Source organism: Thermobia domestica, chromosome 6 (genome assembly GCF_964235325.1).
Source record: "Thermobia domestica chromosome 6, izTheDome1.hap1.1, whole genome shotgun sequence".
NCBI classification, from domain to species: Eukaryota; Metazoa; Arthropoda; class Insecta; order Zygentoma; family Lepismatidae; genus Thermobia; species Thermobia domestica.
The window spans coordinates 228,740,538-228,768,154 of NC_137459.1; the positions used below are offsets into that span (position 1 = coordinate 228,740,538).

Below are 27,617 nucleotides of genomic sequence, written 5' to 3' on the forward strand. Positions count from 1 at the left end.
GGCGAGAAGAGTGATACAAACTCACCTCTGACAGCACCGAAACAAGTATAGTAGGTAATATACATACATTCATGCGAACTTCCTGTCTTGTTATTGTTCCATGCATTTGAGAAAGTACAGAAAGTCACATTCCTTTACATAAACGTTTTGCTAGTTTATATTATGATTTTAAATACAAATGTATAACATACATGGAATAAAGTTTAAATCCTTAACATCACGTATAACTGCTATACCTACTTTCTTTTTTGAGTGGTTCGGAATCATTTGTCAAACATGGCCTTTTCTTCAAACTGGGTTCGCCCACAAACTTCAACAAATTTCATTCCCATTTTACGATTCTCTTTCCAATTAATTAAGAAACACCAAAACGTAACTTTACACATTTATTGTAATCACAACCATACTCTAAGCATATAGTAAGCCTTTCCTCATGTCTTAGTCATTGCTTCCCAAGAGATCCTTTAAAGTGCGGAGTAATCACCTACAATGGAAATGCAAGATGGAACATATGCATAATACTCATTGTCAGCGTTGTCATTGGTACAAACAAAGTGTATCACATTATTACTTAGTACCCAATATTTATTCATTTCTTTCTAACAGCATGTTACAACAGGATTTAGAGCTGTCTATGATAATTCAATAACTGATTATTTTTAGGAAATTAAAGAATCCGAAGACCACTCATCCGTAATACATTTATAAATATTAAAGTGAATGAATATGAAGGAATTGCGTTCAACATGCTAACTCGGTGTTACTAGCAATACAAGCTATATGTATAGAGAGATCAACGTGGCACTGTTTCTATTTCCGTTCTCCGTTTATTCACCTAATTTCGTAACACCGCCGCTACTTTCAGACCACTTATTCCTTTCTATGTCAAATGGGTAAAACCAGGCCTTTGTCAACCACAATACTGGATTCTTGGTTTTAAAATAACAGGCTGAAATGGAAGTCGTGAGTTAACAACTAATCCGTGTTCTAAGCTTGAGTTGTTTCAATACCATATTTTTTTTTCTTTTCTAATATCTTACCATGCATTGGCAACTTATGACAATATTCTCGAATTTTGCTACGAAATTAATTTTGTAGAACACGTAGACGGCATTTGATAATTAGTCTTGGATGAGAACGTTGACTGACTCATGATTTATACCAACACTTATAAATGTGAATTACAACATATACTGCACACTAATGAAGTCGGAAGCACATAATATTGTTTAAAAGAGTCATTTTTTACTTTTGCTCTTTAAATTACAGTCTTGTTAAATGGTTTCTTGTCTAATAGTGATTCAACTAATTATCATTTACTAGTAAGTCAGTTCAAATATTTTACCTCCCAAAAATAATTCTAGCCTAGAACAATATTTAAGAAAGAAAAAGTGCGTATACAGTTTACGTGATCCACTCTTAGTAATTAGGGTGCTTTGTATAGAAAGACAGCGTTGTATAAATAAGACCATTTCTGTAGTACTTATGTTTTTCCTTCCATTTCAGAATGATCATCTCAATGCAGTTGGATCCGCTTCAGTTGAATACAACAATAAAACCTTTTTAACAGGAAAATATGTATGCAATTCACATTCATCTGCTGGTTTAGAAAAAGATGTTTCAAGATTCGATATAGACAATCCATTTGCTCCTATAGGAGTTGTGTACCTTCGTGAATATCGATATAGTGGAGGAAGAGACGGATTAAACTTACCTACTATTGTAAGTATCATTACTAATTATTTAACTTGGAGGAAGTCATTTGTATGATTGCAGCACATAAGTGTATGCTCTATCAATGTTACGTGTCCTGCCAACGACATTTTGTCGAACAAAATATCATCATCCTCATCATGATTATCATAGGTATTTTGTCATTACTGGCATATCAATGCTGTAAGTAACAAGGTTCTATGCTCCACAGTCTTCAACTAACCTCTTCGCCTTCACATATAATATTTCTGTTTTAGTGTGCGTTTTACAGCAATGTCCCTGCTATCGCAGAGACAGAGGTAGCAGGAAATTTTTGTAAAATTGTTTTGACATCCATTAGGATTTCGCCAACTTCAATGTCTCCCATCTCCCATCCGTACTTGCCATACTACAAAAGGTGCAGTACTATCTTCATGTGTGCTACCCTATCAGATGTACAGAGTAAGCTAAGGGAAGAGGTGGATAGTTATTTCCATTGTAGAACAAAATTATTTCAAGGCACTCGGATGAGCTATCAATAAACGGAAAGCAGTTATTGTGGTTACAGAAGATTTTAATGAATTCGAGCAACTCCGTGACATTGTTACAAAACCATAGTTGGAAGATTTAAGATATTTTCTCAGCATCCAGGCTGTATGGAATACAGGCATACAGTTTAAGCTGAAAGTGTTACACGAACTAAATTATTCCCTTAAATGCTCTCCTACAATCTTGCAGTTTTGCACCAAAGGCACACACTAACCACTAGATCAACAAGAAGGGCAGAGCGTTCTAGTAAAGTCTTCAATGAAGCTTGCTTACTTTATAAGCAGCAAGTTAATGTTTAGTTGTGCAAGGAACATAATACATGAGACATTCTTGGACGACACTATTTCATTAGAAACATTTTATAATCACCTTCGAAGATTTTTCTATAGTGTTTACAGATACATGTGGGGAACACAGTTCACCCAAATCACCAATACCAGAATACGCCTTGTAAGCTTCACATATTTTCGGACAGTATTGTATTGTGAAACAATTTTCCTGCGAAAAAAACTTGCATACAAATTTCAATATGCCAAATGAAACAAGGAAGAAACACAACGCACGAAATACGTCATACAAGATATTGGCAATGGTAGAAAATTGCCTTTTCTAGAGGTTAGGAACACTGCTAAGCACAATTTCTTCATCAGTGCTCCCAGATCTAGGTTTTCGTTGTGCACTTTTAAGTATCCCAACAGATTAAACAAGTACAATTTCCTTCATATAATAAAACGTACATAAAATCTACTTGTCTCTTACATATGCGTGGTACAAACTATACCTCTCATAGAAAATCCATAAATGCACCTAAGATTGCGATATTTGTCCCATACATGCGGTTCCGATATTTCAATCATATGTCTTAGAATGCGTCCACTCAAACATGTTGCCAACCGCAACAAACAATGCCATGAGCACAGGACATACTCTGAGATTATTGGAGGAAACTTATCTTTGGTGGAATCTGATTGCCCCTTGCATCTAGCTTCAAATTTTGTTCTTGATTCCTGACAGCTAATTGTTATAAATTATTGATGTACATCAGCAATTCCTCACTTTGAACCTTAGGTTAGTAGTCATGACTCATAGTCTAAGGTCTGCGGTAGAACAATTTAGGACTTGAAACTTTTATATGTAATTATTAAAACCGATGGATACGCAGCAATAACAATTTCATACTTTGAACTTAAGTTACGATTCATAGTCTAACGCCATTTGTGGAAAGATTTATTGGTGCAGTATGATTAGCTACTTACTTACAAATCTTTATTTAATTGTTTTGTAAAGGTTTAAAAATTTATGTTTAATTCTTTTAGCTTGAATATTTTTTCTATCACTCTTGTAAAATTTATTTGAAAGTTTTTCCTAAACCTTAGAATGGTAGTTACAACTCATAGTTTAAGAACATTTTAGTAAGAAATTGCGACCTGAAACCTGATAGCTAATTATTAAAACCAATTAATACATAAGAACAATAATTTCATGCTTTGAACTGTATTTAGAACTCATAGCCCAAGGTCGTCAGTGGACAATTATCCTTGATGCGATACGATTGGCTGAGAATTTTCAACAATTTTTAAATTGTTTTGCTTAAAAGTTCTTGCTTAAACATCTTTGTTTAAACTTTTCGTGTTAAAATATTTTTTTGTTTTCATTTAGATTTTCTTAATTTTCAATTAAGTTTATTTCTGTAATCATCGACAGCTTTTGAAGTCTTCTTTAATAGCTTTTGATCACTGTTTCTAAATTTTGTTTCAACATCCTTGTTGATTTCTTTTCATTTCAAAAACTTTTGCGTGTATTGAAATGTTTTAACGTTTTCATTTAACGAAGTTTGAAAATTGTTTACGTTTGTTCAAAAATCATTGAAAAGTTTAGTTTCAAATTTTTGGTTAAATCTTTCACTGCATGAAACGTCATAAACTTCCCCTGATATGCATGATTATATTACGATGACAAGGTTCTTGTGTACAGTTTCGCCATATCCTTTTATTCTAAACTGCTTCAGTCTTTTCTTAAACTTGTATTTTTAGTTATCCACAAAATTCCACCTAGCGAGAAAGAATAAACAAATTTTTTGAGCTAGAGTTCCTAAAGAAAAGTTTTCGAAAACTTTTCAACAACTGCAAACAATTTTCAAAGCTAAACATTTATTGAATTTTTTTTTAACTAGTGTAAAAATTTACAACTTCCAAAGGTAAACAAAGATGTTGAAACATTTGGAAACAGTGATAAAACTGTAAACAAATGTTTCCAAAATAGGAGTTAAATAAATGCAAAAAAATAAGCTAAACGATAATCAAAATATTCAGAAATTTTTACTAAGTGCAAGATTTTTCAACCCGAAGAATTTTAAACAATATTGTTCACGCATAAATAAATAAATTAATAAAACAGTAAATAAACACAATTTTTGAACTAGACTTTTTAAACTAAAGTTTGCAAAACGTTTTCAACAGGGGGGGACAGTTTTTTTAACTTAATATTTATTTAAAAAAAATAAAAACTTTTTCAATTAGTATAAACATTTTCATACTTGAGGAAGTAAACAAAGATGTTGAAACAAAATTTGAAGCAATAATAACAATTTAAACAAAACTTTTTAAAGTGATACTTAAATGAGTGTAAAAATAAGCTAGAGAATAATAAAAATATTTTAAAAATTTTTAATAAGTACAAGAATTTTCAGTCCCAAGATCTTTAAACAATAATGTTGAAACAAAAATAAATAAAACAGTGATCAAAAAAGTTCGTTAATTTCCTTATTGCGCATGACTTCAGTGTTGTCTTTGCATGAGAATTGCCATCCTTATATATATATATATATATATATATATATATGTCAAAAGGGACACCACGCATTGCACCAGGTATTGCATATCAGCAATCACGATAAGTTAATGTGATGCTGGAGCAATCATCTTTCAAACGTTACATGATGTCTCAGTACGGTTATGAATGCGTTGACCAGTACGTACAGAAGACGATATTATTAAGCATTTATTACGCTGCTTTACCATTTTCCATATTGACTTTCCTTTCATGTACGCCATGTTTCATGAAGAAGTAAAGAATCATTCATTTGTAGTGCTCTTTCAAACCATGTCCAAATGGATTCCAATATCAGATTAGAAGTCTTACGAAAAAGTTCAATCAAAGCTATTTAAATGTATTTTGAGGAGACATCACAGATAATCCTATCATAGCATCATCGTTGACGATCTCTAATAAATAATTAGCATAGCCTTGAAACTATTATACCTCTAGTTAATGATATCGGTTCCTCTTGGTGGCACATTGAACTGGGCTTGAAGCATACCAGTCTTCGCTGTGATACGTATGTAGTTGACGAGCCACTTCATTTAAAACAATAAAACTCAATACATCCGTGGGAAGTAAATGTATATATATATATATATATATATATATATATATATATATATATATATAGAGAGAGAGAGAGAGAGAGAGAGAGAGAGGGGGGGGGCGTGACTATGATATTGTCTAAAAGATGACCGTGCGTTGGTGTTTTTTTCTTAAAGACAGAGAAATAAAATTTCCGAATTAGTTCACTGATATAAGCAGAAAATTGTAATTTTCAAGTTAAAATCTAAAGCGTTATAATAAGTTTACTATCAAAACTAAACGCTTGACCTCGTTCATCAGAGCTCCTACTCACTACACCAATGAACATATTTACTTTAAGTGCTAACGTAACTGAACTAAAGTTATGTTTCTATGCATGAATAATAAAGACAATGCATGAACCAAATTGTTCCCTACTACATAATGTCTAGCTGTCTTGGAATATATTATATGTAGCAGCGACAAAGGAAAATAACTTTGATAAACATTTCTCTTTATCTGTTTACTCTCACGCTTGACGTCGAAAGGTAAGTTGTGCTATAAAAAATAAAAGGTACCGACCTTTAATATGAGCGTCAAACATTGTTTTCCATTCTGATATCACAGTAATGATTCTTGTGCATTGTTTTCCTTAGAAAATTAATTCTCATGCAAAATTAAAAAAAAAATTGTAAATCTAAAAAAAAAATAAATAACACGGTATTCAATCCATGAATAGTATGGGTCCCACCTGATCTAACTTTGGACATTGACTCCAACCATGTGACGCCATAGGTCAAAGGTCACAGACCTTGGCCCGGGGTCAATGACCTAGGGGTAATTAGGACCACCCCCTCTAGATTTTGGCAGGGGTACCTTGGCCCACACCCTAAATTTTGGCATGTGTACCTAGGACCACTCCCTCAAAATTTGGAAGTTGCCAAATCTAAACATTGGAAATGGTAGCCTAGGACTAGAGTATGCATATCTATTAGTATTGGGGATCCACCTCGTTCCCTGTCATGGGTAAAAAATTGCCAAAAAGTTAAATTTCGGAGGTTTTTGACGTAATTTATCCCCTTTGATGAGGTGTTATTACCTTATATAGTTATATGTTCTTATACGGGGGTCCTATCCCATTCACAAGATATGGGTTTATTGGTACACCCTTTTAAAAATTTGGGAGAGGTAGATTGGCCCACCCCTTAAATTTTGGAAATTGCCCAATTTAAACATTTGGTATTATAGTATAGGACCCTAATTTAGATCACTATCAATTTCAGTGGTCCATCTTGTTCCCTTTTAGGTATACAAAACTGCCGAAATATAAACTTAAGCAATGCGTTGTACCACGTGTTTGGTATTTGGCCCATTCTATCCCCTTGGATGAGGTTCTATTACCTTATATGGTTATATGGTCATGTATAGACGTCCATTCCCTATCATAAGACATAGGCACATTTGTGCACCCCTTGAAAATTTTGGGAGGGGTACCTTGGCCCACCCCTTAAATTTTGGAAATTGCCCAATCCAAACATTTGGTATTATAGTATAGGACCATAATATAGATCACTATCAATTTCAGTGGTACACCTCGTTCCCTTTTAGGTATACAAAATTGCCGAAATATAAACGTAAGCAATACGTTGTACCACGTGTTTGGTATTTGGCCAATTCTATCCCCTTAGATGAGGTTCTATTACCTTATATGGTTATATGGTCATAAATAGACGTCCATTCCCTATCATAAGACATAGGCACATTTGTGCACCCCTTGAAAATTTTGGGAGGGGTACCTTGGCCCACCCCTTAAATTTTAGAATTTCTCCAATTTAACCATTTTGTATTATAGTACAGGACCTCAGTATGTATCATGATAAATTCGGATGGTTCACCTCGTTCCTTTTCATGGGCAAAAAATTGCCAAAATATAAACATAAGCAATATGTTGTACCACGTGTTTGGTTTTGACCTAAGTTATCCCCCTTTGATGAGGTCCTATTACCTTCTATGGTTATATGGTCATGTATAGGGATTAATTTCCTTTCTCAAGACGGGTACATTGATACACCCCTTTAAACATTTGGGAGTTGTACCTTGGCTTGCCCCCTCAGTTTTAGAAATTGCTCAATATAGGCATTTGGTATCACAGTACAGGACTTCAATATGTACCACTATAAATTTGGACGGTTTACCTCGTTCCCTCTGTAAAGGACTACCAAAAATCAAATTCCGGAGGTTATTCACCCCTTTGATGACGTTTATTATTTTATGTGATTATGTTTGCATGTACAGATGTCTATTTTATTTCTTAAGATATAGGTACATCGATGCACCCCTTTAAAATTATGGTAGAGGTGCATTGGCCCACCCTTAAATTTTGAAAATAGTCCAATTTAAATTGTGATATAATAATATAGGAATTTAATATGCATTGCTACTTATAAACTTCGGTGATCCATCTTGTTCCCTTTTACGGTTAAAAAATTGATAAAAATTAGTATGACGATGTGTTCGGTTATTGACCCCATTTGATAAAGTCTTATTATCTTATAAGGTTGTATGGACGTGTACAGAGGTCTATTTTCTTTCTTAAGATATAGGTACTTTGAAAATTTAGGATGGGTACATTGACTCACCCCTTAAAATTTGGAAATTGACAAATTTGGTATACTAGTATAGTGCCTTAATAAATACCATTATAAATCTCGTTCCCTTTCATGGGTAAAATATTGTCAAAAATGTGAATGAACCCTTTGATAAGGATGAATGTCTACAGGAGTTTTTACCTTTATATGTTTATATTCCCTTTGGTATTTTGTTGGGATACATAGGACCATTTCTTAAATTTGGGAATTATCAAATAACAAAATTCGGTAAACGTTTTTTAGGACCCTTTGAAAAATGTTGGTGTCACTCTTATGGCCAAATATTCAAATTTCGAAGGTAATTGACCTATTTTATGTTCTTTGATACGGCTTTATCATTGAGTGAGTACAGGATTATTACCTTTTTCATCTGATACAGGTGTATTTGTGTACCAATCTTTAATTTTGAGAGGGGTACATTTCTTAGTGTTAAATCAGTAATTGGTAGTTGTTCTTAGAATTGGGTGGTATCTCATTTTTTTGGTAAATCATTGTCAAATATTAGTATGATCACGTGGTCAGTTATTGACCTATGATGGGATTAGTAGTCTAGGACATCGGTACATTGAAACTTTGTAGGTAATTTGAGAATTGTAAAAATGAAATGACGTCATTAGTTTTGATTGTTCTCGTCTATGGAAAAAATATAAACGTAAGCAATATGATGTACCACGTGATTGACTTTGATGAGGTAGTGTACAGTGATTCATTTCCTTTGTTGTGGTACGTCTTATGTTTGAGTACACACTTGTAGAAAACAGTTAGTTCTGCGAAGGTAAACAATTGACGGGCATTAATGACCTCATTGAACATATAATGATATGGTTAATTTTAAGACAGGTTTACCAAGAGAAGTATTCTTTAAATTCGGGAATTTTGATAAACATAATTTTAACATAAGGTGCGAAATTTGAAACAATACTTTGAACTTTAGTCACACCTCATAGTCTAAGATCATTGGTGGTGGTTGATTTGCCGTTGAACTTTAGAAATCTGATAGCTAACCTTATTGAAAAATGAAATCTAAGTTTTACGTCCCACGGTTGTGCCGGTTAGGCTAAAGGAGACGGTGATGATGAGAGATTAGTGAAACGGTGGAATGAAGAAAGTGGAAGGAAACGGGAGAACCCCAAGAAAACCCACGAGCACGGTGTTTGTCCACCACAAATTCCACACGGCGCGAGCTGGGATCAAACCAGGGACCTCAAGCACCGGAGGTGATCGCTCTACCACTGAGCCATCGCGGCCCCATAACTTTATTGAATCTTATGACTAATAGTCTGAAGATAATAAATGTAAAAAACTGAAATTTAATAACAAGGTGATGTAATCTGACACTGGCAAAGATATTGTTGATGCAATTTGATTGAATGATACCTATCTTTCGTGCAATCTGATTGGTTGGTCACTATCTTTCACGCAATCTGATTGGTTGATTTTTTTTCAAATTCTTAGCTGCATATAGTTTTAAGTTTTGTCTAACAGTTATCGATTACTGTTTAAAAATCTTGGTTTCTTTCAACATTTTGCACTCACTGATAAATGTGATCAAAACCGTTCATTTGTTAATCGAATAGTTAAAACCGCATAAAGTTTGACGGTTAACCGTGAAACGTAAAAATATTTGTTTGAAATTTTCTTTGAAAATTTTTCGTTTCAAATTTTTGTTTGAAAATTTTTTATTTGAATTTTTTTTTCAAACTTTTTCGGTTCAAAATTTTGTTTGAAATTTTTGTTTGGAAAATTTTGATTTCAAATTTTTAAGTTTGTGTACTCATTGATAAAGAACCGGAACTGTTTAGAACAAAAACATCTGGCAACACTGTTTATCATGATGAAATAATACACGTCATCAGTTTTGCATCACCGTTCGAGATAGTGTTCTTCATAACGTCATCATGGCTACCTGCCTGTAGTTTCTAAACTCGCGTGATGTGATGAAATCATTTACCGATTTACAACAGAATATTCCTTATAGAATCTTAGCTAGCCAAATGATCCTTACAAAGTTAGGATTAAGAATCGTAGTGAAGCTTGAAGATGATAAGGATATTATTTTTCCAGCAAGATATTTACCCATGGAAGCTTCAAAACAAGAAGAACTATTACGTTTCTTAAACACTGGAGCTGTATCTTTATGCTATAAAAGACTCGTTGGACGGAGTCATCAGTTTGAATTTAGTACGCAGCCTGATCTATGAATTAGGTTTTGCCAGCAAATGTGATGAACTCATGAATTCAGACCATAGTCAAATCATTAGGCTCAAATCATGAAGTGGTGCTGAGTACAGTCCTCGAGAAGACGATGGTATGTTACGCAGAAAGAGTACATTGCATGAAGCCCACAATATGGTGTATCTAACGCAAACGGAATGAAAAAGAATTATCAATGTATCCCAGTGTGTTAAACATGCAGTGGAAGTGGGCAACAAAACAAGTATATTAGTGAAAAAGTACTATTTTGAGAAATGTGTCATCCATCTTGTACAACATGTATCTAGATGTTGTGATGGTTGTCAACATTGTTCGTAGGTGCATACCTGTATTGATAAACAGTTTATTTGTGATCAAATGGACATTGAGTTTCCACCAATTGATATTGCAATAGACCTTAAAAGACTTCAGTTGGAATTAAAATTATACGCTAAAAACAAACTAGTGCAAGAAGTTGAAAATACATTGTATCGACAATATCCAAATCCATTATCTGGTATGCATGTATGTGATTAATCAGTGCAATGTAATAAAATGGCCCATTTCAATGATTTGTGTTTTCTCATTTCAAGTACAACCCCATGCTCTGACGTGTACTATTGCATCATGATAACCAGCGTTGCCAGATATTTTGGTTCTCAACAGTTACGAAACGGTTCTTTACTAATGAGTACACAAACTTTAAACATAACCAACCAAAGACTAACAAAAAATTTTCAACCAAAAATTTCGAAACAAAAAATTTTGAAACAGAAAGATTTCAATCAAAAATTTTGAAACCAAAAAATTCCAAACAAACATTTCGAAACAAAACATTTCTAAGAAACACTTTCAGACGAAAAAATTTAAACTAAAATTTCAAACAAAAAATTTTCAGCTTTGAAACGAAATAAAAATTAAAACAAAAAAAGCTCAAACAAAAGTTTGAGAATAAAACTTACAAACAAAAATTTGAAACGAAAATATTTTGAGAAAAATTACAAAAAAAATATTTCAAACCGAAAATTTTGAAACAAAAAAATTCCAAATAAAAATTTTGAAATCAAAGAATTGAAAACAATTACAAACAAAATTTTCAAACGAAAAATTTTCAAACAATATCTTCAAACAAAAATTTTGAAAAAAATTAAAACAAAATTTTGAAACTAATTCAAAATAAAAACAAAAATTTGAAACAAAAATTTTCAAACAAAAGTTTCAAACGAAAAAAAATCAAACCAAAAACTTCAACTAAAATAATTTCACGTTTCACGATTAACCGTCACAGATTATCCGGTTTCTCACTATTCGATTAACAAATGAACGGTTTTTATCATATTTATCAGTAAGTACAAAATATTGAGCAAAAGTGTTGAAACCATGATTTTTAAATGTTAAACAAAAGTTAAAACTGACTGTAGCAAAGATTGAAAATCATCAGCCAAGAAGATTGCACGAAAGATAGTGAACAACCAATCAGATTGCATGAAAGATAGTGATCAGCCAATCAAATTGCATCAACAATAACTTTGCCAGTGTCAGATTACATCACCTTATTATTAAATTTCAAAGTGTTGTAACATGTATTGCCTTTCGTCTATAAGTCATAAGATTCAATAAGGTACCTATCAGATTTCTGAAAACTCAAGGTTAATTCAACCACCTGAAATGATCTTAGACTGTGAGCTCAACTAAAGTTCAAAGTATTGTTTCAAACTTCGCGCCTCATAATTAAATTTGGGAATTGTGATAAACAAAATTTTAAGAATGGTCCTACGTACCTCTCTCGATATATCTAAGTCTTAGAATTAATCATATAAATACATGTTGTAGGTAGGTCTCAATTAGGTCAATTGTTTATCTTAGCAGAACCAACTGTTGTCTAGAAACGTATTATTTGATAACTTGCACGAATTTTGAAAGGGAAATGAATCCTTTACACTATTCAATCATATGGTACATCGTGTTGCTTAGGTTTATATTTGGCGAGAATAATCAAAACTAATGACGTAATTTCAGTTTGTCAATTCTCAAATTATCCTACAAAGTTCAAATGTACCAATGTCCTGGACTCCTAATCTCATCATAGGTCAATAACAGATCACGTGACCATGCTGATATTTGACAATGATTTACCCAAAGAGTGAGATACCACCCAATTCTAAGAACAATTATTAATGTAACAATAAGAAATGTACCCATCCCAAAATTTAAGATTGGTACACAAATACACCCGTGCCTTATGAAAAGTAATAAATCCTGTACTCATTCAATAATAATGCTGTATGAAAAACATAAAACAGGTCAATAACCTTTAAAATTTGAATATTTGGCCATAAGAGGGACACCAAAATTTACAATGGATCCTAGAAAACGTTTACCGAATTTTGTTATTTGATAATTCCCAAATTTAAAAGGGAACATAAACATATAAAGGTAACAAATCTCTGTACATACCCATATCACGTGCTAAATCCTTATCAAAGGGGGTAAATAACCTCCGAAATTTGATTTTTGGTAGTTCTTTGCCCATGAAAGGGAAAAGGTGGACCATCCAAATTTATACTGGTACATATTGAAGTCCTGTACTATGATACCAAATGCTTATATTAAACAATTTCTTAAACTGAGTGGATGATCCAAGATACCCCTCCCAAATTTTTTAAAGGGTGCATCCATGTATTCATGTCTTATGATAGGAAATGAACCCCTATACATGACCATATAACCATATAAGGTAATAAGACATCATCAATGGGAATAAATTGGACCAAAACCAAACACGTAGTGCAACATATTGCTTATGTTTATATTTTTGGCAAATTATTTACCTATAAAAAGGAACAAGGTGGACCTCCGAAATTTATCATGATACATGTTGAGTCCCTGTACTATGATACCGAATGCTTGAATTGGAAAATTTCCAAAATTTAAGGGGTGGGCCAAGGTACCCCTCCCAAAATTTAAAGGGGTTCATCAATGTACGTATGTCTTATGATAGGAAATGGACCCCTATCCATGACCATATAACTATATAAGGTAATATGACCTCATCAAAGGGGATAAATTAGGCCAAAACAAAACACATGGTACAACGTATTGCTTACGTTTATATTTTGGCAATTTTGTATCCCTAAAAGGGAACGAGGTGGACCACCGAAAATTATAGTGATCTATATTAGGGTCCTATACTATAATACGAAATGATTTGATTGGGCAATTTCCAAAATTAAAGGGGTGGGCCAACGTACCCCTTCCAAAAATTTAAAGGAGTGCACAAATGTACCTATGTCTTATGATAGGGAATGGACACTGCATACACCCATATAACTATATAAGGTAATAGGACGTTATCCAAGGGGATAAAATGAGCCAAAAACCAAACACGTGGTTGTACTAAAATTTGGCAATTTCGTACCCCTAAAAGGGAACGAATTAGACCACCCAAATTTATAGTTATCTATATTATGGTCCTTTGCTGTTATACCAAATGTTTAAATTGGGCAATTTCCAAAATTTAAGTGGTGGACCAAGGTACCCCTCACGAAAATTTAAAGAGGTGCACAAATGTACCTATGTCCTACGATAGGGAATGGACACCTGTATACGCCCGTATAAACATATTAATTAATAGGACATCATCAAAGGGGATAACTTGGGTCAAAACCAAACACGTGCTTGTACTAAAATTTCGCAATTTTTACCCATGAATGGGAACGAGGACCCCCAGTACTAATAGAAGTACATACTACGGTCCTAAGCTACCACACACAATTTTTAGATTTGACAATTTCGAAAATTTAAGGGGTGCGCCAGTGTACCCCTCCCAAATTTTTTAAAGGTTTGCATCAATATACCCATATTAAGACCCCTGTATACGTCCCTATAACTACATAAGGTAATAACCTCATCAAAGGGGATAAATTAGGTCAAAAACCTCCGAAATTTTACTTTTTGGCAATTCTTTACCCATGAAAGGGAACGAGGTGGAAACCAAATACTAATAGAAGTACATACTCTGGTCCTATACTACCATAACCAATGTTTAGACTTGACAATTTCCAAACTTAAAGGGGGATGGTCCTAGGTACCCCTACCAAAATTTAGGGAGTTGGCCAAGGTACCCCTGCCAAAATCTAGAGGGGCTGGTGCTAAGTACCCCTAGGTCATTGACTCTGGTCCATGGTCATTGACGTTTGACCTATGACGTCACAAAGTCGGGGTCACGGTTTAAAGTTAGATCAGATGGGGGCCATACTACTCCATGTTACTGAAACTTTCAACAAATTCTCATTCATAATTATCGAGAACGAACCAGTGTAATCGTAATGCATATTTTTCGAGACAGAAACTGAATTTTCTAAATCTAAAGTTGATGATTGTAAAAGTCACGTTACTGAAATTTAACAAACTCTTAGGTGTAGTTTCCGAAAACAACACAATTTAATTCCCATATCCAGTTTGCAATATATATAACTAACTAACTAACTAACTCTATGGCCTATGGAACCCGGAGGTTCAGTGCCGCGTTCACAAAAGCTCTCCACTGACTTCTATCCTTAGCTAATTGCATCCAGTTTCTAATTTGTATTCCTATCTCTGCGAGATCCATTTGATATTATCCTCCCATCTGCGCCTAGGTCTTCCTAATGGTCGTTTTCCTATGGGTCTACCAGTCAAGACTTTGAAAGCGTTTCTACTTTCTTCCATTCTAGCTACATGACCTGCCCACCTAAGCCTCCTAGATTTGACGACCCTAACAATGTTGGGTAAACCGTATAAACTATGTAGTTCCTCGTTATGAAGCTTCCGCCATTCCCCATTCTCGTTCCTCTTGGGTCCGAATATTCTTCTCAGGATCCTGTTCTCAAATACTTTCAGTCTATGTTCTTCCCTCAGAGTAAGCGACCATGTTTCGCAACCATACAGAACAACAGGCATGATTATCATTTTATATATTATAAGCTTTGAATTCCTCGACATAATTCGCGACGACAAGAGATTTTGAACCGAATAGTAACACGAATTCCCTGCTTTTAGTCGACATTTAATTTCTTCGTGAATATGATTTTCGTCTGTTAATATTGATCCTAAATATTTGAAAGTATCCACTTTATCAAAAGTATTATTTAATATTTTAACGCCTCCACAATTTGCCGTATTACGGTCCCGACGCACTTCCATGTATTTAGTTTTCTCTGCATTTACTTCTAAACCCATGTCCCTGCAAGCATTTAACAAGATCTCTGCATTTATTTCTACTGTTCTCCTATCATCCCCTATTCAATTTACATCATCAGCATATGCCATAACCTGGTGAATGCCGTTCAATTCTAGGCCCTGGTTGCTATCTTTGATTTTCCTTATGGCGTATTCCAGCACAAAGTTAAATAATAATGGCGACAACGCATCTCCTTGTTTCAAGCCATTTTCGACGTGGAAGCTCGTGGACAAAAATTTTCCTACCCGGACTTTACTTTGGGATTCACTTAAACATATCTTAATTAATCTAATTAGATTTCTCGGTATTTCAAGTTCTGTAAGAACGTTGTATAATGTTTCTCTCCTAACCGAGTCGTAAGCCTTTCTAAAATCAATAAATAGTTGATGTACCGAGGTATTGTATTCCCACTTCTTTTCGAGTATTTGGCGAATGGTAAATATTTGGTCGATAGTTGATCAATTTCGTCTAAATACGCACTGATAATCTCCAATAATTTCATCTGCGTATGGGGTCAATCTTGCTAACAGAATATCTGAAAGGATTTTATAGGATGTTGACAGAAGAGAAATGCCTCGATAATTATTACAGTCAGTTTTGTCGCCTTTCTTGTGAATTGGAACATTGATCGGCTCTTTCCACTCTTGTGGCAATTCTTCCTTGTTCCAGATAAGGAGAATGAGTTTGTGTATCTTGTTCCACAATTTTTCGCCTCCAGCTAAAATTAACTCAGCCGGAATTTCATCTACACCCGGAGATTTGTGTTTCTTTAATTTCTTTATAGCGGCTTCCACTTCTATTCGATTGGGTTCTGGAATATACGGTTCTGCGGTGTGTATCTCCTTTTCTACACTCACATTAGTTTTTGGCTGCGTGTTCAGCAAATCGTCAAAGAAATCTTTCCATCTATTTAAGAGGCTATCCGTATCAGTTAGAACTGTTCCGTCAGATTTCTTTAATATATAAGCACGAGTTTGATAGCCTTTCTTAAATTCGCTGGTCCCCTTATACATGTCCCGAAAATTTTTATTTTTACTATTATCTTCAAGTTCCTTAATTTTAGCTTTCAAAAAATCCCGTTTCTTTGTTCTAAAAGTTTTGGAAGTTTACCGCCTGATATCTGCGAAATTTTGTGTAGTTATTTCATTCGGATTTTGTAGCCAGCGTAATTTTGCCTGTTTTCTCTTCTCTGCTAGTTTAATGCATTCTTGGTCGAACCATGGTTTGTTCCTACGTATTTCCGCGTGTCCCAATTTTTCTACTGCTGAACGTTTAATGCTATCTCTAATTTCAATCCAAGTATCCTCAACACTAGTGCACTCCGAGTCTTCTAAAACCGAGAATCTATTCGAAACTTCAATCTGGTATTCCTCTCTTACCTGGCTCTCTTCTAATTTCTTTAAATTAAATCTTTCCGTTTTCGGACATTGAGTATTACCTTTATTCAACGACAATCTCTCCCGTATTATCGCTGCTACCAGGTAGTGATCAGTGTCACAATCAGCCCCTCTAAACGACCGGACATCAATTATGCTAGATTGCCTTCTTCTATCTACTAAAACGTGATCAATTTGATTATGTTTTTTTCCGTCTGGTGATGTCCAAGTGTATTTATGAACGTCGCGATGTGGGAATTTTGTACTCTTCACAATTAGGTTTTTTGATGTTGCAAAGTTCACGAGTCTAACACCGTTGTCATTACTTTCCTTATGCAAACTTTCGTTTCCTATAATCGGTTTGAAAATATCCTCTCGTCCTACCTTCGCATTGAAATCCCCTAATAGAATCTTCATATGGTATCGCGGGAGTTGATGGTGCCGAAAAGGTCACGGAACAGTCCAATATCTCGCGAAGTTTAAAAATCAGCAAAACAAAAATGACAAGTGTTAAATAGTTTCAAGAAAGCTATCCTACGATACGAAATGCAACCCCTATCCCCAACCCTTCGGGGATATGGGGTTAACTTTAAAATTTTAAATGAAAACCCGTATTTCTTATTGCACATTTACATTCTACAGAAAAAGTGACAGCGATTTGACACAAAATAAAAAAAAAAACAGTATCTTCGTGGATGGCTCTTGAGCCGACACACACAAAAAAAGCGGTGCACCGAAACGTTACTAAAATGCGAAAAATCAGTTCCGTGCTCTGCGGCCTTACGGTTAGCTTATAGGGCTGCGGAGGGAGAAGTTCTGAGATCGATCCCGTTGAATTCAGTCTTTTTTGTTTTTCCAAATAAATTCAGTACGTTTTAGCATCAATTAGTACTTTTTTGAAGTTACATAAAACACGAAATTCGATAATTGTTTTGAAAACTAGCTTTATGAACTAGTACTTAATAATAGTAGTAGAGTTCATAGGCATATTCACAGTGATAAAAATTTTTCCGATTCATAAAAACTTACCCCACTTATTCCTATATCTTTGTTTAGCCGTAAAGTTTATTGGTAATAAATAGTGATGTGAGTTGGAAAATTTTCCACTATATTTTCCGGGAAATTTTTCCATTCTAAACAAATAACAGTGATCAAGTAACAATTCTCCATTAATCATAAAATTGATTGAATTCATGTATAAAATTTTAAAAAGTGAACGATAGTTTAAAGTATTTGAAAATTTTCATGGCTCAGACAGTTTCCAGTACTATGTAGGAACAAGTGAAATAATTGTTCATGAATCGGAAAATTTTCTGTCGCGTATGGAAAAATTGAAAAACTTTTTAAGATTCGGAAAATTTTCATAATTTTGAAGCAAAACGTCAAGCAACTTTTTGTGAATCGAAAAGTGTTTTGCTCTATAGGGACCAGTGAAAGGATTTTTCATGGATCGGAAAATTTTCATTACGATGTAGAAATACGTGGAAAAACTTTCCATAATCTGGACAATTTTGAATAGTGATGCTAGGTGGAAAATTTTACACTATATTTAACTGCACATTGAGCTATAAAATTGAATTGAAGTAATTAAGTAAAAACTTACATAGTGTTCCTCTCTCTCCATGCGAACTCCCTCGTGGCTAAGCGGTTAGCGTGGGAAACCTGGGTTCGATTCCCAGTGGGAGATCATATTCGGATTCCATGTTAATCAGTACGTCCCGTCTCACATAGCCTTGCAGCTGAAAGGGACGTTAACCTGAATATGAACTCAACTCTTTCTCTCTCTCCCTCTCTTTCTCTCTCTTTCTCTCTCTCTCTCTGTGTGTGTGTAAAGCACAAGGAACACACATCGAGTTCGTAGAGTACTAATATCCCATTCCATTAATAAAAATGTAACAAGAAAGCTGAAAGAAAGCTTTCTGATTTTATCTATTATTTCGAAACAGAAAATTCCTATTTTTTTTCAACATATAGGCTTGCCTATGTAGTGAAATAACTACATAAAATTCCAAATGAAGATTATTTTTGTAACAGGCAATGAGAATTGCTTTGAATAAACACAATGAAGTCGAAACATTTCTTCTTAGCTTCTGTTACAAAAATAATCTTCATAAGGAACTTTTATGTAATTATTTCATTACATAGGCTAAATTTCAAGAAATAGTGGAATTTTCTGTTTTCAAAATAATTGATAAATTCACAAATGTTTCTTGTTACATTTTAAATAATGGAATGGGATATTTATATTCTACGAACTCAATGTATATTCCTTGGGCTTTGTACACACACATACATACATACACACACACACACACAGAGAGAGAGAGAGAGAGAGAGAGAGAGAGAGAGAGAGATGAGTAGAGTTGATTTTGAGTTTAACGTCCCTTTCAGCAGCGAGGTTATATGGGATGGGACTTGCTGATGAACATGGAATCAAAACCACATGAACTGCCGCTGGAATCGAACCCCGGTCTCCTACGAAAAAGGCGCGTAAGCTAACCGCTTAGCCACGAAGTAGCTCGCAGACAGCGAGAAAGAGAGAGAGAGAGAGAAACACTATGTAAGTTTTTATTAGATAACTTGAGATATTAGAAAATTTTCCTGATACCGAAAGCTAATTGGTAATTATAATTTGTTGCTCTCTAGCTTTCCTTTGCAGGAATTCAATTTTATGGCTCAATGTGCAGCTAAATATAGTGGAAAATTTTCCACCTAACATCACTATACATAATATTCAAATTGTTCGAATTATGAAAAAATTTTCCACGTTTTTCTACATGGTAATGAACATTTTCTGATCAATTAAAATTCCTTGTACTTGTATCTAGGGAGCAATAAAACTTTCCGATTCAAGTTATTTTACTTTCAGCTTCGAAATGATGAAAATTTTCCGACTCATAAAAAGTTTTTCAATTTTTCCATACAGAACAGAAAATTTTTCGATTTATGAAAAATTGTTTCATTTGTTCCTACATAGTACGGGAAATTGTCTGAGCCATGAAAATTTTCATATTCTTTAAACGATCTTTCACTTTTTCACATTTCTATACATGAAGTCATTCAATTTTATGATTAATGACATATCGCTAGTTGATCACTGACATTTGTTTAAACAGGAAAATTTTCCGAAATGAGAAATTTTCGGCGGAAAATTTTCCACCTCACATCACTAGCTTTTTACAACAAAAATAAATAACTTTTGTTGCCATTTGTATTTTCTTGCAAATTTATATGTATGGACAAGTGCTTTATTTTTTATCGAAGTTAAAATGTATGAGCACATTATTTGTTTACAAAAAATCATAAAATTCACATTGTTACTCTGCTCTTGAATCGAACTCAGAATTTCTAATTCCGGAGTCTAGTATGCTAACACCATAGCCACAGAGTACGATACCGAGAATTCACATTTTCATAAAATTTTGCAGCACCTTTTTTGCGTGTCGATTCAAGCGCCATCCGTGAAGACATTGCTTTCAATTTTGGGTCAAATCGCTGTCACTGTCAAATCAATTTATCCCCGTACCCCCGAAACAGATGGAGATAGAGTGTTGGGTTTGGTATCATTGGATAGCTTTTCTCAAAAATTTTTAGCATGTGTTATTTTTGTTTTGCTGATCTGTATATTTCTCGAGATATTGGACCGTTTCGGGACGATTCCTGCACCCCATATATATATATATATATATATATATATATATATATATATATATATATATATATATATATATATATATATAATACGCTCATGAAACGCACACGAAGACCAACGGTTGTCACCGGTATAAAATTTAAAAAAAAACAACTGAAAATTAATATTTACATTAGTTATCGACTAATAAAGAAAAGAGTAAGCTTACGATTATGTCATTACGATGATGTAACTAAAACAAAACTTACAAGTATTGCACATTATTGCGAAGCACCCAATGTGGAAGACCTAATGACAAGAACCTCCTAATCCACCAGTGACCAGATACCTAAAAGACATATGTCGATAATCTTCGCTCCTCAAAAACTGACATTATGTCACTCAACAGTACTACTCAAGATTGAATCGCAGTTACCAAAAATGTAAAAAAAAAAAAAAAAAAAAAAAAAAAAAAAAAACTGACATCAGTATTTTTCAAATGACATCATTTCATTGAATTGATATGTTGTTAAAAGGTGCTTAATATTTTATTGTCAAGATGCTATTAGCATAGATATAAACTATTTGAAGAACGACATCAGACAGTTGCCTCAAAGCATATACTTTTAGTTGATTTATTGCGTTATTCAAATCAAGGAGTCCAAAGAGATTTGTAACTAAATAATGCAAAATTTTCATATATGGTTCCCGAAATTTGTGCATAGCATAGTTTGATAGTCTAAAAACTCTGCTCTAGCCAAGAGCTTTATACATTTCAATCGGTACAGCTATTTTCCTTTGACGATGAGACATTAAATTGAAATTTTATTCAAATCTCTTTTGCCAGTGGCCTTTGAGTGTTTAATAAACTGATAGAACAAAATAACTTGAATATGAAATCCGAAATTACAAACTATTAGTTACCAATAGACGAATCAGCGAAATTATCTATCTTAGGGAACTAGACCTGTAATGTTGATGGATGTATAATATCGAATAAATCATTTCAGCATCTAACATCTTTTTCATAATTGTCGCTGTACCCAGAATTGAATAAAATAGGAACGTTTTTTTTTAAATAACTGGAAACCCAACCAGAAAAGAACATTAGGAGGATCTAGGCGTAGATTGGAGAATATTAGCATGGATCCTGCAGAAATAGGAATAGAAAGTAGACACTGGATTCAGTTGTGTAAGAGCAGAGTCAATGAAGGGCTTTCGTGAATGTGGCATTGAATCTCCAGGTTCTATACAGTTAGTTTTTAGTTGTAGTCGTTATTGTATACAACTTGCGTTACTAAATATTGCATATTATTATTGTTTAAGAGAGCAAAAAAGAGCTTCAGTTATTGGATGAGACGTGGATTTGTCTATCTGAATTATTCCAGGAAACTTGTAAATATATCGTCATTTGATTAAACCTTTTTCACTAATGTGAATCATGAAATAATGAAAACGACAACAACTAGGATGATCACAGATTATATATATATATATATATATATATATATATATATATACGGTCATCTGTGATCATCCTAGTTGTTGTCGTATATATATCCAGACCATCATAACTTGATAACTAAGACAACGATATCTGTGCAAGTTATTAATTTATCTCAAGATTATTTTTATTCCCATTTATTTGCGACAGATTATATAGAATAAATAATTTCCAGTTAATTGCTTGTAATGGTATTTTAACATCAGTTTAATTCTCAGTTATCGTCATGGTGATTGCACTATACATAATGTCTATTTTATATATATTTACTTTTTGAAATCTGAAATGCAGCTTAAAGATCATTTTACACTGAAATTTTAACAAAGTAACACACTATTAAAAGAAGATTTCCAAGACGTATGCATTACAAGTATCCCGACATTTGACTAGTGCAACAGTAGAATTACCAGTCAGCATGATTGGTATCGAAATTTGAACTTGGGGACTCCCGTTCAGGAAGAACCAACTCTAACCAACAACCTACGTTGGCTCAGTAAAAGTAATAAAAATATTTTTCTACAATTACTTTTGTAAAATATTTGTTTTTTCAAGAGAATTATCCTCGCTACATGGTTAGTGAACAATAACAATATTAATGAACTACTTTATATCACTGCCCATTTTGTATACCAACATGCACGGCAGTGCATGGCAGCGAAGTTCCGCGAAGAAAATGAAAACTGGCCTGCATTGCCGTAAGCCGTATACACGAACAAGAGTTTTGGGTAAAATCGCCGATTTCGAAGCTCTGTGAAAACGATTCTATTAAGAGTAGAAACATGAGATTTAGAATCTGAGGAGATATTCGAGAGGTGTGCTCATATACCAAATCTTACAATCCTAGCTCCAATCATATTCGAGTACTGGACCCTTAAAATATGCAGTTTTCAGGCTCACTGACTCACTGACTCACTCATCGAATCGATTAGGCACTTCCCAATGAGATAGAGACGTGAAACTTTGAATGAAAGTACCCTATAATGACATAAGTATGATGAACTCCCGAATTATGAAGAATGTGGACTGGGATTTTTTATGGGCAAAAACTTTCCTTAACCAAGCAAAAAATCCTTTCACTCACTCACGCATCAAATTGATATGGTACTTCCCAATAAGATAGAGACAAGATAGATAGAAACTTTGCATAGAAGTACCCTATAATGACTTGACTATAGAAAAAGCCCGAAATGTGATGAATGTGCTACGGGAATTGTTTTATGGGCAAAGAACTGTCCTTAGCCAAGCAAGAAATCCTTTCACTCGCTCACTCATCAAATTGATTAGGAACTTTACAATGAGATAGAGACGTGAAGCTCTGCATAAAGGTACCTTATAATGACTTGAATATGGAAAATAGTCCGAAATGTGAGGACTGTTCTATGGGAATTTTTTATGGGCGAAAAACTGTCTTTAGTGAAGTAGAAGTCAGTTCATTCTCTCACTCATCAAATTATTAGGCATCTCCCAAAAAGATAGAGACGTGAAACATTGCATAAAGGTATCTTATAAAGACTTGAGTACGGAAAAGGTCCAAAATGTAAAGAATGTACAATGGAAAATCCTTTATGGACAAAAAAAAAAAAAAAAAAAAAAAACTGTCCTTCGCCAAGCAAAAAATTCTTTCAGTCACTCACTCATCGAATTGATTAGGTACTTCCCAATGAGATAGAGACGTGAAACATTGCATAAAAATACCCTATATTGACTTCAGTATGGAAAAGGTCCGAAATGTGAGAAATGTGAATTGAATTTTTTTGTGTTCAAAAAACTATCCTTAGCCAAGCAAAAAATCCTTTCACTCACTTATCAAATAGATTAGGTACTTCCCAATGAGATACAGACCCGAAAGTCTGCATAAATGTACCCTAATATGACTTGAGCATGGCAAAAGTCCGAAATGTGAGGAATGTGTAATTGAAATATTTTATGGGCGAAAAGCTGTCCATAGCCAAGCAGAAATCGATACATTTTCTCATTCATCAAATTGACTAGGTACTTCCCAATGAGGTAGAGAAGTGAAACTTTGAATAAAAATACCTAATAATGACTTGAGTATGGAAAATATCTGAAATGTGAGTAATATGCAATGAGACATTTTTATGGGCAAGAAACTATCCTTAGCCAAGCAGAAATCGGTGCATTCACTCACTCATCAAATTGACAAGGTACACCTTGTCTCAAAAAGGTTGAGCGCATTCTTTATTGGTGTTTTGAGGCAAAAATTTTCAAAGTCCAACTTCGGGTATCTTCGGGAAATAGTAAACCAGGTTCGAACCTCCAAGCCAGCCTTTGCAATCGGGAAAAAGTTTGCAGATGTGTTTTTCTTCTTTTAGATATAATAAGACTTGTTACCAAGTGTACAAAAAAAGAAACATTGATTGAAATATTTAATGATACAATATTTCGAAACTTTGTATTAATGTCAGTTCATGTTTGTCATTTAGGTCTCCATACGTGATGGAACATTTAGATACGTAAACGAATCTTTCCATATGTAAAAGAATGCTCAAAGTTAAGACATAGAATATAATTATCACCTGAGTATTAAAATAAAAGTCAAAGTAGAACAAAAACAGCGTTTCTAGTGGGTATGAATGTCATAATTTTCTTGAGAACCGTTATACATCGCTAAAAGTACCTTAGCAGAAGTCCTTGTGTTAGCTCACTGGTAAGCTGTTGGATTTCAAATCATAAGGTTGTGAGTTCGAATCCCGTCATGGCCAGTGCTTTTTTAAAAATTATATTTTCCGCAATGCATGAAAAATTATATAAATTAATGACATTAAATACATCAGTTGTATATATATAACATAATCATTGCAGAGTGTAGTAATTATTATGTTTAAAATATAACATCTGAAATAGGTAGGTGTTCACAGTAGGTCTGTATTATATATATGATAATGTTAAATACAAGTTAAGAAACTCGTTCACTAGCAATAAATAAATCATGTAGTGTATTTATTTGCAGCTATTTGTCATATAGAGGGTAATTCTCGACATTCATAATACAGCATGTCATTTATGTTCTTGAAAACTTATTCGATGCATAAACCGAGGGTTTAAACAGAGAATCCAAAGTCGCAACGCTCGCAAGAAATTCATGAACCCCAAAGGTCACGTGAGCAGACTGGAATTGTCCTTATGAAGCTCGCCACAGCAGAAAGTCTTTACATAGATTTTCAATTCAATTCCTGACATATGCTTTTGCAATGTGGAAGTGGTGATGCCTTTAGTCGCTCTCTCTCGCTCTGTCGCTCACTCTCTATTTATAGAGAATATAAAAGTGGATGTATGTGTGTGTTTCAACATAATTCTGATATATCTAGCGCAATTATAACTATATTTCTTACAGTCTGGAAAAGAGTACTGTCGGGATACATATCAAAAATGCTAGAAACGGGTCGATATTAGTATCGAATCCATAGCTTCGTGGTCGCTTAGGTGAATAGTTCTACTTTCAATTCAAGTCCAATTAAGCTCCCATTAGCACCCAGGGTGGTTACGTAGCGACATAAAAATATCGAAATCAACCGATATTAGAATCGAATCGTAAGTTTTCAGCGCCGCTAACAGTGCCGCATTTCCCATTAGTCTACATTAGTCCACATTTCACATTAGTCCCATTGCCTAGAGGGCAATATATTTGCAGAGTGCAAAGTTTAAAACTTGAATAATATTTTAATTTTTTCCGTATGAAAAAGTTAAAAATCAAGAGCAAATATACTATTTCATTAACAATCCTCTTTTACTGTTCTAATATGTATAATAATAGCGTAAGAAATCTAAAAATAATTCAGAACACGTTTCACATTTGTTATATTTTTGTTACGTAGTTCTAGCTGTAGCATGTAGTGAGTGGTATTTAAATGTAATAAATTCACTAACTAAGCATATTCGAATTAAGTTGTATTTTTAAGTTAGGGATGAAGGGGCGGAGAAATATGTAGTTATTGGGGGCGCCGAGAGCAAAAGTGCGTAGGGGCGCCGAGCTTTTAAATGCAACACTGGTCGCTAAATTAATTGGTAGAAATTTTAATGTCATTTAAGACCAAATTTAATCCTAACGGTGGCAGTATCCGTTTGCTCTCCTAGGAGAAATGAAAGGGGCTGACATCAAAATAATATATATATAAATAATTTTCGAGGTGGATTAGGTAAAGAGTGGCACTCCAGGTGCTTAATGATATAGAAAATTAGTTTTTCTTTCTTTTTTTTACGTTGGTCTACTTTTCCTTGATTTGAGACTTTCAAATTCCATTCTATTTTCTACTGAAATGTGTCTGTAAGGCAACTAAGAAATAATTATATATGATAAATTTAAATTCATTTTAATTCGGAAGTTGAGAAACACTTTCCCATTATATATCGTAAAGGTCAGATCCATCAGTATTGTAACAGAGAGGTGCTTGAGCCATTGACGGTAGAAATTCAAACTCCGATAAGTGATAATTTCACAGTCTTGTTTTATTACAAGTGTAGCCTCTTTAGTCAACGGAGAAGAGGACGTGGATCATGGGTCAGAGTTGATGTCGATGGGTGTTGGTGGGTCGGAGTTGGTCGCAATGGTTCAGAGTGGTTCATAGTTGCTGGTGGGTCAGAGTGAATCACGATGGATGATGGGTCAGAGTGGGCCAATGGGTCATTTGGGTGGTGGGTGATACTGGATCATGGTGGGTCGTGGATCAAATTTTCATTGACCCACACCATCTCTGGTTAAAATTGTACTAAAGATAAGAGGCACCGAAAATGCATGTCGGCTATTATGCTCAAATTTTGCACATAGATAGTACCCCACCAGAAAGCAATAAATCTGAAACGGTTCACGGTATCACCTCCTAGAACTCGAGATGTAGGGGTTTGTCTGATTGGCTAAATTAAGACGTCAATGATTTATCCATCAACAAGCAAACTTTTTATGATCGTTTCCGTGGGGAAATCAGGAGAACACGTGCCTAGTAATCGTAATATTGATAGTTCGCGTCCGCTCCGGGGTATTTGTTTTGTGTTTCTTTGACTCACCTAAATATAAACAAATCACACATATAGGCATTTTAACATATTTTGGGAGAGTAATTTTGTGGTTCGTTGTCGTTTCATCGCGTCTCTGCCGCTGGTAGTAAAGTTTTCAAAATGGAACTGGGGCCACCGCGGATTGTCGCTGCGGGGCCACCAATTTTTGGCGAGAGGTCAATAGTTGACCATCTGTAGTCCACCGACGCTTACAGCTTAGGGTAATGAACGATGTCTTTGCCTTGTAGATGGCATGACTACCGACGTCGGCAGTCAACTAGCTTTTAGTATTCCTTTACTAACCATCTATCGTTCATGTTTATACATGGTGTTGTAATAATAATAATAATAATAATAATAATAATAATAATAATAATAATAATAATAATAATAATAATAATAATAATAATAATTATTATTATTATTATTATTATTATTATTATTA

At 34.1% G+C, this 27,617-nt stretch overlaps 1 protein-coding gene across 2 annotated transcripts in view; it reads left to right on the top strand.

Annotated features, from left to right (window-relative positions):
- Apoltp (Apolipoprotein lipid transfer particle) overlaps positions 1–27,617 on the top strand; it is a 6,186,292-nt gene that overhangs the window by 4,696,564 nt on the left and 1,462,111 nt on the right. For both annotated transcript variants that reach the window (XM_081762641.1, XM_081762640.1), the window contains exon 47: positions 1,507–1,722. In XM_081762641.1, the coding sequence (XP_081618767.1) occupies positions 1,507–1,722 (216 nt within the window). The remainder of the gene's footprint in view (positions 1–1,506; positions 1,723–27,617) is intronic.